General features: G+C 45.8%; 1 protein-coding gene across 2 annotated transcripts in view; it reads left to right on the top strand.

Moving 5' to 3' along the window:
* Window positions 1-14091, top strand: part of LOC142246353 (deoxyribonuclease-1-like) — a 52884-nt gene that overhangs the window by 20247 nt on the left and 18546 nt on the right. For both annotated transcript variants that reach the window (XM_075319391.1, XM_075319392.1), the window contains exons 2-4: window positions 4311-4444; window positions 6576-6664; window positions 10465-10551. In XM_075319391.1, coding sequence (XP_075175506.1) covers window positions 4313-4444; window positions 6576-6664; window positions 10465-10551 — 308 coding nt within the window. In that variant the 5' untranslated portion in view covers window positions 4311-4312. The remainder of the gene's footprint in view (window positions 1-4310; window positions 4445-6575; window positions 6665-10464; window positions 10552-14091) is intronic.

The raw sequence follows: 14091 nt of genomic DNA, 5'->3' as shown, positions 1-14091 counted from the left end.
TACACACTGCAACATCGCAAAGGACATCGCTGTAACGTCACCGGTTTTGTGACGTAATAGCGACCTCCCTAAGTCTCTGCTAAGTCTCTGGTGAGCAGTCAAACAGGCAAACCTGGCCAACAACGCAACAGCGATCCGGACCTGCAGAGCGACCTAGCAGGTTGTTGGGGACGTTGATAAGCAGCTTTTTGAAAGGGAAGTTGCTAACAAAGTCTCTGCAAAGTCTTTAACACACTGAAACTTTCCAGCGATGCATGCTGCACAGCGGGAAACAAAGGACCTAGGAATGGTCCTGAACGATTTGTAACGATTACAACTTCACAGCAGGGGCCGGGTCGCTGATAGGTTTCACACACTGCAACATCGCAAACAACATCGCTATTGCGTCACAAAACCGGTGACGTTACAGCGATGTCGTTTGAGATGTTGCAGTGTGTAAACCCAGCTTTAGTGACACACATATGTAAGCCCATTAATTATCTCATCTTGAGACAATTAAAAATACTAGATATGACAACTTAATATTATCTAAAAATGTCTTTAAAACTATAAATAGATCTTCATTAGAAAACAGCTCCCTAATACTTTATGCTTCTGGTGTTCTCCCACTTTATTTGATATCAGTGGTGCCCTACACTAGTAAATAATTGTGTATTATTACTATCAGCACTATTATTACTATTACTACCACTTCTACTACTACCGACTTTTCCCGATAATAAGACACTGTCTTATATTATTTTCTGCCCCAATAAATGTGATAGGGTTTATTTCCGGGGAAACAGGGGTTGGAAGTAAGTTTAAGCCTTACTCCAAAAAGGCCAAAAATTCCTGCAAGGGCTTATTTTCAGGGAAACATGGTACTTATATTACTTGAAATTCCCCTAATTAACTCTAGTGCTCCTTCTATAATATGGAAACATAAGAAAAAAGGTATATAAAGTGGGAGTAACAATTAATATAATTAGTACAAATAATCCATGTGCTAAAAAATGCTTTAAACAAAAAATAGCATAAAAAATATGCATTAAAAACCAGATCTACCAAAACACCATGAGTATCGGGGTCAAAAATGCCCCCCTATTACATTATATAAAAATTCAACCTACTAATATAGAAAATACAGCACATGACATACTGGAATAAAATGGCAAGTGCAAAGAAACCCTGTGCAATGTATAAAGGTCCAATATAATAAACCAAATAAAGTATATCAATTAATAATAATAAATCTATAAAGAATGATAAATATTATCAAAATAAATACTAGAAAAAAACACACCAAGGAGGCGAATAAAGGGGTATAAAGTAAGTATCCCTAATGTATAGGTCACGTCTCTACTATTGTTTTTTCTTTTTGTGTATACTCATTTGCAATGTTATCTTATATCATCAGAACCCTGTCTATAAATGGTTAATTAGATGATATCATATGCATGCACGTTTTATACTATGTACTGCTATGCAGATCCAGATTGCAGTCTTATCTTGCTGCTCAGCATTGCTGCAGTCCTATCTGCTGAGTTGGTATGATAATTGCAGCCCGCAGGGTGTCATTATGTAAATTCCCATGTGAATCTGTTATGAATCAGTGACATTATCTCCTGTATTCACATGTCTATATAGGAAGGAAGTCAGATATCACGTTATTTCAATTAGTATTGATCAATAAAATAATATTTTAGGAAGTCTAGTATGTTATTTATTTAAATGTATTGATAACTCGTCACCAAATGTTCAAATTCCAAACAGCGCCCCCGCAGGCAAAATAAAGTATTACACTTATCCTACTAATTTCCATGTCGGGTCCTCCAGTGTCACAGATGCTGTCTGCAAAGCTTCCCATACAGAGCAAGTTTTTTAACTGGAGGTGAGGTTACACATAGGTTAGGGACCCCCAAAAATAGAGATTACCTTGGCGTTTGGTTTTGGGGCTCCTTTGCATTGATCAATACAATGGCGAAACATCTCTCATTCCTATTATTCATAGCAGTTATGCACATTCCATTTTCATGTTTTTCACTTTTTTCAGATAGTCCATTGTATTTTTCAGTCTAGTATTCCCATAGCAGTTCTGCTTTTAATTATTCCCCTCTACATTGTGACTTGTGTGCAACTCTTTATCCTATTATTTAGTTATATATTTTTGAGTCTTGCACCTTGTTCACACCATGGTGTTCCAGACGTCCATTCTTTATTAGGGATCCTGTGCTGTCCTTTATCCCAGAGGTAGGCTTGATGGTAGCCAGGTCTGGACCACCAGTGTGAATGGAATTATATAGCAGTCACATGTTAACGTAAATTGTTAAAAAGTTGTCCTGTCATGGGAGCGTAGTGGTAACTGGAGCAGAAATCTGTAAATAGGCCCTCAGACTAGGGACCCTGTGCTGTCCTTTATCCCAGAGATAGGCTTGATGGTAGCCAGATCTGGACCACCAGCATGACCCTAACTTCTGTCCAAACCCTGATCTTACACCCCTCTCCCCCACCCCAAGAAAGGGTCGGGACCGGAGAAGAAAACCCAGCAAATATTACAGACAGGGGAAAAACCAAAACACAAACCCATTGCAATCAGACACAGGGGAGAGACAATAAGTGCCCAGGAGGAAATAAAGTATCAACAGGTATATTTCCACACCACACAGTTAAGCACTCAACAGATCACTAGGCTCTGGATCACTACAATGGGACCGGTATTTGCTGCAGCAATGCTGAACTCCTCATGACATGTCCGAAAAATTTTAAAAAATTGTTAAAAAGCTATTTCTGGCCAGCAGGTAAATCCCCCGATGCTCCAATGTAACCAGTCCTGTGGTCCCGTTGGGCCTTCTTAGTTGTCTTGCCGTGGTGCAGCAAAAACAGTGCAGCAAATCACTGGTCATTCATGGTATTATGGTCGGCACGTGACCACTAACAATTAACCAAAGTGGTATTCGAAGTGTTATCAAAGACCAAAGTCGAAAACAGTGGAAAGGTGAAACTAAGCGTTGGAGCGGCGGACAAGTCTTAGCTGTTTTCACATTTTAAGGCATTCTCTGATTTTTGAACCTTTTGCAAAATTCTTGGAAACCCCTTTAATTTAATAGAAAAAAATATTCTTCCTATCAGCATTATCCTTAACACTGGCGCTTTACCACATCCCATCGTCCACTTTGGCTGGCCGAAGCTGGCATGAAAACATTAAAAGTCACTTTTTGGTAAATTTGAAAATGTTTTATGACACATCTTGATGAATCGGGATTTTAGTACCTATACACTTCCTACATGTACATACTTAGGTGCCCTAGAGGTAGCAATCGGTATAAAATGCATCTTGAAAGTCCAAAAGAAAGTGTATGAAGCAGTGGCACTCACCGGTAGTGATAACTAAGTCTTTTATTCCTTCACATTGTGTAACGCTCGCCGCCGGGGGATGGTGAATCGACGAGCTGAAGTGAACCCACTGGACCACAGGGAGACCACGGGCCTACCCTGACATGGGGTAGAGGACCAGAACTGTGGCGGCTGACCCCCAGGACAGGGGCGGACACAAGAGCAGACAGGACTGAGTCTCATTTGTAGACAGGGACGATCAGGGTGGCTCAAGGCAGGTAGCACAGGCAGGACAGACAGGCAGCGTCTCTAGCACCAACAGGGCAGGATGGGCAGGCAGGGTCACTTGCAAGGCAGATGGCACGGCCAGGATGGACAGGCAGAGTCTCTAGCACCAATAGGGCAGGACGAGCAGGCAAGGTCACTAGCACCAACAAGGCAGGACGAACTGGTAGCAGGAACGGACAGGACAGACTGGACCGGAGTGCCAACAGGTAGGACGGGCTGGGGCTAGGTACAGGCAGGAACAGGACAGGTACAAGCAGGACAGGATGGGACCGGAAAGGGTGACCTGACAACTAACTAGACAGAACACAACTGACTAAACTAATGATGTTGAACAGGCACCTGCCCTAGTGGGAATGTGCCTTAAATACTCTGTGCCTCTCAGCGATACAGTGCTGATCCCTCTTGCACCTGATGAGATGCAACCTATCTACATACACTCTGCCCCAATGCTACCTACCCACCCTAATCATAGGACTTGTCATGTCCAGCTTTAGGCTTGTCCTTAAGAGCAGCAGAGAAGGACAGGTAATTGAATTGTGCAACACTGGTTTATCCTGGTGTTATTTAGTCAACTTTCTTCATAGGACGTTGATTCAAAACATTTTGGGGTTTTTTTTATGCTGATCATTGAACATTGTCTTGTACGTGTATGATTTTATTGGTTTACTTCTTGATATAATGTTTAATGTTGTGTATTTCGTTTTCATCAGAGATGCTGCGTTTGGTGATTGCTCTCATGGTCGCATCGTGCACCGTTTCGGCATTTAAAATTGGTGCATTTAACATTCAGGCTTTTGGGGACTCCAAAATGAATAAACCCGAGGTCTGCGCAATTATAATGAAGGTAAAGTGTTCTTTAACTATTTAAACAAAATCTTTAGGTTCTATTTATACTGGACCAGGGGCGGACATATCATTGGTGCAACCAGAGGCCCAAGACTTAAAGGGGCCCATTTCCACCTCCAAAGCAGGAGGAATTGGGCATTATGATGAGCTATTGGCCTGTAAAGGGCCCATATATTGTTCTTGCATTGGGGCCTCTTCTGTCTGTGTCCGCCAGTGCCCCGGACGATAGCGTGATCTAAGCAATCGCATGTTTAGATAGGTGGATAATTGAAAAACGAGCAACCCTACATACGGCTGGTCCTGATTTCTGGTTAGTATTAATGGACCCTTACTAATTAACCTAATTTAAAGGGGTTTTCCACTCTCAACACTTATATACCGTATAGGTGATAGTTGATTGTTAAGGGTCAATTAATCATGAAATCAAACATCCTGTGTCCCCATATTAGAGGAGAATCAGTCACGTATGTGGGTTGCTGTTCTCTGCAAAGTCTATGGGACTGATGAAAGAAGTCGAGTACTGTCCTCAATTGTTTCCTTCAGTCCCATAGACATTTAATTGATTTGCAGCTTGCTTCGGTGCCTTGTGTTTTATGGAGCCATAGCTGGATATACAGAGGTTCATGGTGCCTTAATGTACATTTGTATACCTTCATCATTCAAATAAATGGTGGCATGCTCCATTAAGGGGTACCTAATGTGCCAATTCATGGAAGTATCTGTCATATGGTGCCATAAAATAGGCCTAAAATAAAGACACAAGGTCATCTGATGTGGCTAAGTTCCAGAAACCTTTAAAGGGACGCTGTCAGAACAGACTGACTGTTCAAACCAAGCGCACGTGCTCGGTGCATCATGGCGAGGCTAATAATTTAAATACAACTTCTCACCTGCCTGTTTTCCCTCTATCTCTGCCCTTCTGTAGCTCTATGACGCCAGTCGATCAAAGACGAGGGGAGGGTGGAGATAAATGGAAAACAAGTAGGTCGGAAGGTGCACCTGAATGTTTGGCCCCGCCATGGTGCACCAATCACCTGTGCTTGGTTTGAGCAGTCATTCTGTGATAACAGAGGCCCTTTAAAAGAGCTTCCTGACATTCGGGATGGGTAACCTGTATCGGATCAGTGACGTCTGACACCTGACAACCCCAATGATCAGTTGATTAAAGGGGCTGCAGTGCATTGGAACTGGCACAGTTCTGTACATTGTGTCATGGCCCTAAATGGGAATGCAGCTCTCTCCCATTCACTAGGAAAATACAGTAGCACACAGGACTACTACAAAACATGGTCCTTCTTGTGACCACTGCAATACATAAAGCTACTGGTACTAGGCACACTGAGAAAGAAAGTCTATCAGCATAAAATCACTGTCCAAAATAAATGCAAGAACAATCGTGCCCTAGTAATTCAGTGCACCTTCCCATCTACTTCTCTTCCATCTTTCTTAGCCCCCTCCTCCTTGATTGACAGCTCTGAATTTGCAACAGAACTGATAAATGGTAAATAAGTACCATAGGTGGAAACATGCACTGAACTGTTTGGCCAGGGGTGCACCAAGCACCTCTGCTTGGTTTGAACAGTTAGCTTCTGCTGACAGATTCCCTTTAAGTTGTTTTCTTGGCAACATAAAATCAGTCTCAGTAGAATATACTGAAAAATTGCTTCAAAAAGTGAAATAAACTATTAAACTGTGTTCAGGGAGAAAGACTTTAATGTAAAAACAGGTTTCCATCCTTCAGTAGATCAAGAATTTGCCTAAAAGTGTTTGGTCCTGTGCCTATGCTTGGACCTGTGCCTATGCTTGGTCCTGTGCCTATGCTTGATCCTGTGCCTGTGCTTTGTCCTGTGCCTATGCTTGGTCATGTGCCTATGCTTGGTCCTGTGCCTATAATTGGTCCTCTACCTATGCTTGGTCCTGTGCCCATGCTTGGTCCTGTACCTTTATTGGTCCTGTACCTATACTTGGTCCTCTATCTATGCTTGGTCCTGTACCTATGCTTGGTCCTGTGCCTATGTTTGGTCCTCTACCTATTCTTGGTCCTGTGCCCATGCTTAGTCCTGTGGCCATGCTTGGTCCTGTGCCTATGCTTGGTAATGATTTCCAGTAACTTATAATTATGATTGCAGATATTGCTGCGTTACGATATCGTCCTGATCCAGGAAGTCCGGGATGCCGACCTCAGTGCAGTTGAAACAATGATGACAGAACTGAACAGGTTGGACATTTTTTACCACTTCTTACTCCTATTTATTGCACCACTAGTCCCCCATATGAGCCTGGCTACGAGACTCCTATGTCACTTATCTAATTCGTTCATTAAAGGGGAATAAATTCCTAATGTTAAAAGGAGCTTTATTGAATAATACTGGTGCGAGTGCAATCCGATTTTTTATATCATTGCACTTGTATTTATACGCAGATGTGAGCGAACCACTAGGCTGTGTGCACACGTTTCATTTTTGCCCCATTTTTTCGGAACAGATTTGTCAGAAAACCTGAAGGTTTTCATGATGCCAGCAAGGTGAATGTCAATCCTGAAGTCAGAGTATTTTCATCCTGCAGATATAAATTTGCAGCATGTCAATTCTTGCTGCGTTTTTTTTTGCTGCAGATTTTACCCTTTCTAATGAATAGAAAAAATCTGCACCAAAGATGTGTAGTTTTGCTGCTGAATTTTTACTGCCAGATTAGTGTCTACTAAAGTCAATGGTGTTCATGTCCTACTGAATGTGTGGACACCTTGGAAGCCAGAGGTGGATATATCATTGGTGCTGCCTGTGTAGTCCCACAGGGGCCCAAGAGGTTGGGGGTCCAGTTCTACTTCCACAGCAGGTGAAAATGAGCTTTTAGGCTGCAAATATATATATACTGTTCCTGCACAGGGGCCCTTTTCTGTCTGTGTCCGCCAGTGTAGGAAGCACAGTGGATGCTGTAGTAGGGCCTGTAAATTACAAATAGGACAAACGGTAATATAAAAACCGCTTTATATAGGACGATAATTGTACGAACTCTTTTACCCATTAATCCGTATAAACATGGCATTGACCACCATTCAGATTGTTCATTCTTGGTCTAAAATCCATCACTCCATATACCTAACTGTATGTCTCTGGAGTGTGGAAGGAAACCAGGGGAAATCCACGCACACACATACAAACTCCTTTCAGATGTTGACCTTGCTGGGATTTGAACCTAGGACGCCAGCGCTGCAAGACTGTAGTGCTAACCCCTGAGCCACCACAAGACTGCAGAGCTACCCCCTGAGCCACCATAAGACTGCAGTGCTAACCACTGAGCCACCACAAGACTGTAGTGCTAACCACTGAGCCACCACAAGACTGCAGAGCTACCCCCTGAGCCACCATAAGACTGCAGTGCTAACCACTGAGCCACCACAAGACTGCAGAGCCACCATAAGACTGCAGAGCTACCCCCTGAGCCACCACAAGACTGCAGAGCAACCATAAGACTGCAGAGCTACCCCTGAGCCACCACAAGACTGCAGAGCCACCATAAGACTGCAGAGCTACCCCCTGAGCCACAACAAGACTGCAGAGCAACCACAAGACTGCAGAGCTACCCCCTGAGCCACCACAAGACTGCAGAGCTACCACAAGACTGCAGAGCTACCCCCTGAGCCACCACAAGACTGCAGAGCTACCACAAGACTGCAGTGCTACCCCCTGAGCCACCACAAGACTGCAGAGCTACCCCCTGAGCCACCACAAGACTGCAGAGCTACCCCCTGAGCCACCACAAGACTGCAGAGCTACCACAAGACTGCAGTGCTACCCCCTGAGCCACCACAAGACTGCAGAGCTACCCCCTGAGCCACCACAAGACTGCAGAGCTACCCCCTGAGCCACCACAAGACTGCAGAGCTACCACAAGACTGCAGTGCTACCCCCTGAGCCACCACAAGACTGCAGAGCTACCCCCTGAGCCACCACAAGACTGCAGAGCTACCCCCTGAGCCACCACAAGACTGCAGAGCAACCATAAGACTGCAGAGCTACCCCTGAGCCACCACAAGACTGCAGAGCCACCATAAGACTGCAGAGCTACCCCCTGAGCCACAACAAGACTGCAGAGCAACCACAAGACTGCAGAGCTACCCCCTGAGCCACCACAAGACTGCAGAGCTACCACAAGACTGCAGTGCTACCCCCTGAGCCACCACAAGACTGCAGAGCTACCCCCTGAGCCACCACAAGACTGCAGAGCTACCCCCTGAGCCACCACAAGACTGCAGAGCTACCACAAGACTGCAGTGCTACCCCCTGAGCCACCACAAGACTGCAGTGCTACCCCCTGAGCCACCACAAGACTGCAGAGCTACCCCCTGAGCCACCACAAGACTGCAGAGCTACCACAAGACTGCAGTGCTACCCCCTGAGCCACCACAAGACTGCAGAGCTACCCCCTGAGCCACCACAAGACTGCAGAGCTACCACAAGACTGCAGTGCTACCCCCTGAGCCACCACAAGACTGCAGAGCTACCACAAGACTGCAGTGCTACCCCCTGAGCCACCACAAGACTGCAGAGCTACCACAAGACTGCAGAGCCACCACAAGACTGCAGAGCTACCACAAGACTGCAGTGCTACCCCCTGAGCCACCATAAGACTGCAGAGCTACCACAAGACTGCAGAGCCACCACAAGACTGCAGGGCTACCCCCTGAGCCACCATAAGACTGCAGAGCTACCACAAGACTGCAGAGCCACCACAAGACTGCAGGGCTACCCCCTGAGCCACCATAAGACTGCAGAGCTACCACAAGACTGCAGAGCCACCACAAGACTGCAGGGCTACCCCCTGAGCCACCATAAGACTGCAGAGCTACCACAAGACTGCAGAGCCACCACAAGACTGCAGGGCTACCCCCTGAGCCACCATAAGACTGCAGAGCCACCATAAGACTGCAGAGATACCCCCTGAGCCACCACAAGGCTGCAGAGCTACCCCCTGAGCCACCACAAGACTGCAGAGCTACCACAAGACTGCAGTGCTACCCCCTGAGCCACCACAAGACTGCAGAGCTACCCCCTGAGCCACCATAAGACTGCAGAGCTACCACAAGACTGCAGAGCCACCACAAGACTGCAGGGCTACCCCCTGAGCCACCATAAGACTGCAGAGCTACCACAAGACTGCAGAGCCACCACAAGACTGCAGGGCTACCCCCTGAGCCACCATAAGACTGCAGAGCTACCACAAGACTGCAGAGCCACCACAAGACTGCAGGGCTACCCCCTGAGCCACCATAAGACTGCAGAGCCACCATAAGACTGCAGAGATACCCCCTGAGCCACCACAAGGCTGCAGAGCTACCCCCTGAGCCACCACAAGACTGCAGAGCTACCACAAGACTGCAGAGCTAACCCTAAGCCACCACAAGACTGCAGAGCTACCACAAGACTGCAGAGCTACCACAAGACTGCAGAGCTAACCCTGAGCCACCACAAGACTGCAGAGCTACCACAAGACTGCAGAGCTAACCCTGAGCCACCACAAGACCGCAGAGCTACCACAGGACTGCAGAGCTATCCCCTGAGCCACCACAAGACTGCAGTGCTAACCCTGAGCCACCACAAGACTGCAGTGCTAACCCTGAGCCACCACAAGACTGCAGTGCTAACCCTGAGCCACCACAAGACTGCAGTGCTAACCACTGAGCCACCACAAGACTGCAGTGCTAACCCCTGAGCCACTGTGCCACCCATAGTACTAAGCAAAAACGAGCAAAACTAATTCATGATGTTGCAAGGATGTGCCCAGGGTGGCAGGTCAATGATGACAGCAATAGAAGTGAAGACTGAACTGGTTCGGCCGCCACAAAGACTGAATTGGTTGCGGAATTAGGACACCACAAATCTTTTTGCTCAACTCTATTTATTTTATAATATCTGATATTGTCCCTTTAGAATTGTAAAGTGTTGTGATTTATGTCGGCGCTATAGAAACAAAAAATCTCACTATCAATACTTACAAAACCTTTTCATTACTTTGCAGCCAGTTATCAGAACCGCTCTATTCCTATGTGGTCAGCGACACTCTCGGAAGAGACACTTATAAGGAGCGTTATCTGTTTGTCTATAGGTAAGATTCCTCAACTATAAATGACTTTATATGTAGCACAAATTCGGTCCTTCTATTCCCTGGACAGCCATTCATCAGAAGCACAGATAATACAACATTTTACCTGTGATATTTCAGTTTTTCTTGTTTAAAAAATTAGCAAAAATTTCTACATTTCAGGGTTTTTTTCTTACAAGATGGGGGATGAGGTGCAGAGTGTACATTAATGAGAAAAAAATGAACTTTTTTGAATTTACCAAATGACTGCAATGAAACAAAGAATGAAACATTTAAAGGGGTCTGAATACTTTCCGTACTCACTGTATTTTTCGAAAAACAATATCTTTTTGAAACTGGATGTCATTATCATTTTTACACCATTTGGCTTTTACAGGCGCTTTGTTTCATTGCACTTTGCAGAATGAGTCGATTGAGTTGTCAGTGAGTTCATTTTAATGGAGAGTTTGTCATTCTTTTTTTTTCTGATCTCCTCCCAGCTGATTTATGACCTCATCAAAGTTGAGCTTGACTTTGATGTGGTCCATGGTCATAAATGAGCAAAGGTGCTAGGAAAAAGACAGGTAAAAGAATTACAAAATCTTTATACCTTTTTGCTGTTGTCAATGGTCACCAATAATCTCAGAAAACAGATAAAGTGTTACAATGTCTCCATCAGAACTATCTCACTGACGGATTATCAGTTAAAGGGGTTGTCCACTACTCGGACAACCCCTTCTCCATCCCTATGTTTCCCCCTTTCTATGTTTCCCCTTAACAAAATAACAACACCTATACTCACCTCTAGTGCCAGTGCCATTCCAGCGGTGTCTGCACTGCTTCTCCCAGGGATTGCGTGACATTGTTATGTCATATGATCCCTGTGACTGAGCAGAGTTGGTTTCGCTCTCCTCTCCAATGGACATAATCAGACATTTGGAGGTAATAAGAGGACAGTCGCAACTCTTAGGGGTACTTTACACGTTGCGACATTGCATCCGAAATATCGTCGGGGTCACGTCGATAGGGATGCACATCCGGCGCTGGTAACGACATTGCAACGTGTAAATCCTAGATGCACCGATAAACGATCGCAAAAGCGTCGAAAATTGGTGATCTGTGTAGCGTCGGTCATTTTCATAATGTCGGGTCGACCGAAGGTACGATGTTGTTTGTCACTCCTGCAGCTCCACACATCGCTGTGTGTAAATCCGCAGGAACGACAAACATCTCCTTACCTGTGTCCCGACGGCAATGCGGAAGGGAGAAGGTGGGCGGGATGTTATGTCCCACTCATCTCCGCCCCTCCGCTCCTATTGGCCGGCCGATTAGTGACGTCGCGGTGACGTCACTGTGACGCCGAACGCACCTCCCCCTTGAAGGAGAGATAGTTCGGCAGTCACAGCGACGTCGCCGAGCAGGTATGTGCGTGTGACGCTGCCGTATAGATAATGTTCACTACGGCAGCAATCACCACATATCGCATGTGCAGCCGGGGCGGGTACTATCACGCTCGGCATCGCTAGCCGATGCTAGTGATGTCGCAACGTGCAAAGTACCCCTTACTTCCTCCAGATGTCTTGATTTCATGGAGAGCAGCAAGGATCACTTGACATAACAATGTCATGCAATCCCCAGGAGAGGCAGTGCCGAAACGGCACCGACACTGGAGATGATTATAGGCGCTGTTATTATGTTGAAGGGAAACATAGGGATGGAGAAGGTGTTGCCCGAGTAGTGGACAACCCCTTTAACTCATCCTGCAACTAGCAATGTGCATGAAAACAAGGATCCTGTGAAAGTCAAACCATGCAAAAGTATATTTATGGAAACCCAATTGCATAAATTAGCCTAAAATGTATGCATTTAATTAAAAAAAAAACCTTTAATAATAAGTTTTAACTTGGCACAGTAAAACAATGTCTGTACAGTGTTCTCTGGTGGCTGGTACTTTATAAGCAGAAGTAACGCGATCATCATCCATGTCATTGCTTTGGATCCCATCACTTGAAACCATTTGACACATTTGCAAAACGTTTATGACTCTCTAAATGCTGTTAGTGTAGAAACAATCTCCCTGCTGTAACTTTCCGAGTGTCGTTTTATTTTTATGACTGTGACACATTGAATTTCTGGTTTATATATTTGTATTAACTTTGTAACATTATTTATGTTATTGTTACAGTTCTATAAAACCTATCACAGTGTATGAGCTGGCACACAGCCCAGCCAGAGCACAATAGGATGGCACAGTCTGCCGAGCCTGGCACAGTGCCCATGGTACTGTATTTATCTGTACGTCTTTGGTAGGACGCATGACATGTAGCCATAAATATGTGTTCATACGGGTTTCTCTATGAAGTGAGACAGGGATATTGATAGGGATTGTCCTCTGTGAAAATTCCCTAAGTATTAGGAGGGTCACCTTTTGATAAACTAATTAAAGAATATCCAATTTGGACCCCCAGAAGTCAACTGTAGTCTATGAAGAAATTTTGCTCGAAATGTTCAGTTTCGTAAAGAAATTAAGCACTGCACATTGCCCATTGGAAACAATAGTCTACCTATTTGTTGCATAAACATGCCGAATCCCGCAAAGCAAGGGAGACTGTTTGTAATCTCTGTCTAAGGCTACTTTCACACTTGCGTTGAACGGTATCCGTTGCATTGCGTTGTGTAACGGATGCAACGGATGTGTTGCATATAGTGACACAACGGATGCAACGGATGCTGCAAAACAACGCAATTCGTTTTGATTTTTTTTTTTTTTTTCCCGGTTTTACCAGCGGCAGACTATAGTGAACGATCAGCTGATCGTTCCCTGCAGCCGGCCGCTGGGTGATCAGCTGATTGCTCCCAGTAGCCGGCCGCCGGGTGATCAGCTGATCGCTCCCGCCCGCCGGGTGATCAGCTGATCGCTCCCGCCCGCCGGGTGATCAGCTGATCGCTCCCGCCCGCCGGGTGATCAGCTGATCGCTCCCGGCTGCCGGGTGATCAGCTGATCGCTCCCTGCAGCCGGCTGCCGGGTGATCAGCTGATCGCTCCCGGCCGCCGGGTGATCAGCTGATCGCTCCCTGCAGCCGGCCGCCGGGTGATCAGCTGAGCGCTGTGACTTGCCGGCGGCCGGGCATGCTGGTGGCCGGTCATTCAGCTGAGCGCTGTCGCTTGCCGACGGCCGGGCGCTCAGCTGAACGTTCGGCCACCGCGAGCCAAAATAAAGTTTGATTTAAAAAAAAAAAAAAAAAAAAAAAAAAAAAAAAAGAGCATGCGCAGTGAAATCCAGAGGATTCCGCTGCTCAAAATAACGTTACATGCTGCGTTCCTCCCGCTGGGCGGAAGCAACGGAGCGTCGCCCAGCGGAAGCAACGCAGCTCCTTTTGGTACAATCCGTCAACCATACAAGTCTATGGGAAACAGCGGAATCCGTTAACGGATTCCGCTGTTTCCCAAAAGGGCGGATTGTAACGGAAGGAAAATAACGCAAGTGTGAAAGTACCCTAAAGTGTCTCTGTCACCAGATTTCACAATACAAACTGCACACAATATTAAATAGATCTCTTAGAC

Source organism: Anomaloglossus baeobatrachus, chromosome 7 (assembly GCF_048569485.1).
Source record: "Anomaloglossus baeobatrachus isolate aAnoBae1 chromosome 7, aAnoBae1.hap1, whole genome shotgun sequence".
NCBI lineage: Eukaryota > Metazoa > Chordata > Amphibia > Anura > Aromobatidae > Anomaloglossus > Anomaloglossus baeobatrachus.
Note: the sequence above shows the minus strand (reverse complement) of the source record. Positions and strands in the feature narration are given on the sequence as shown.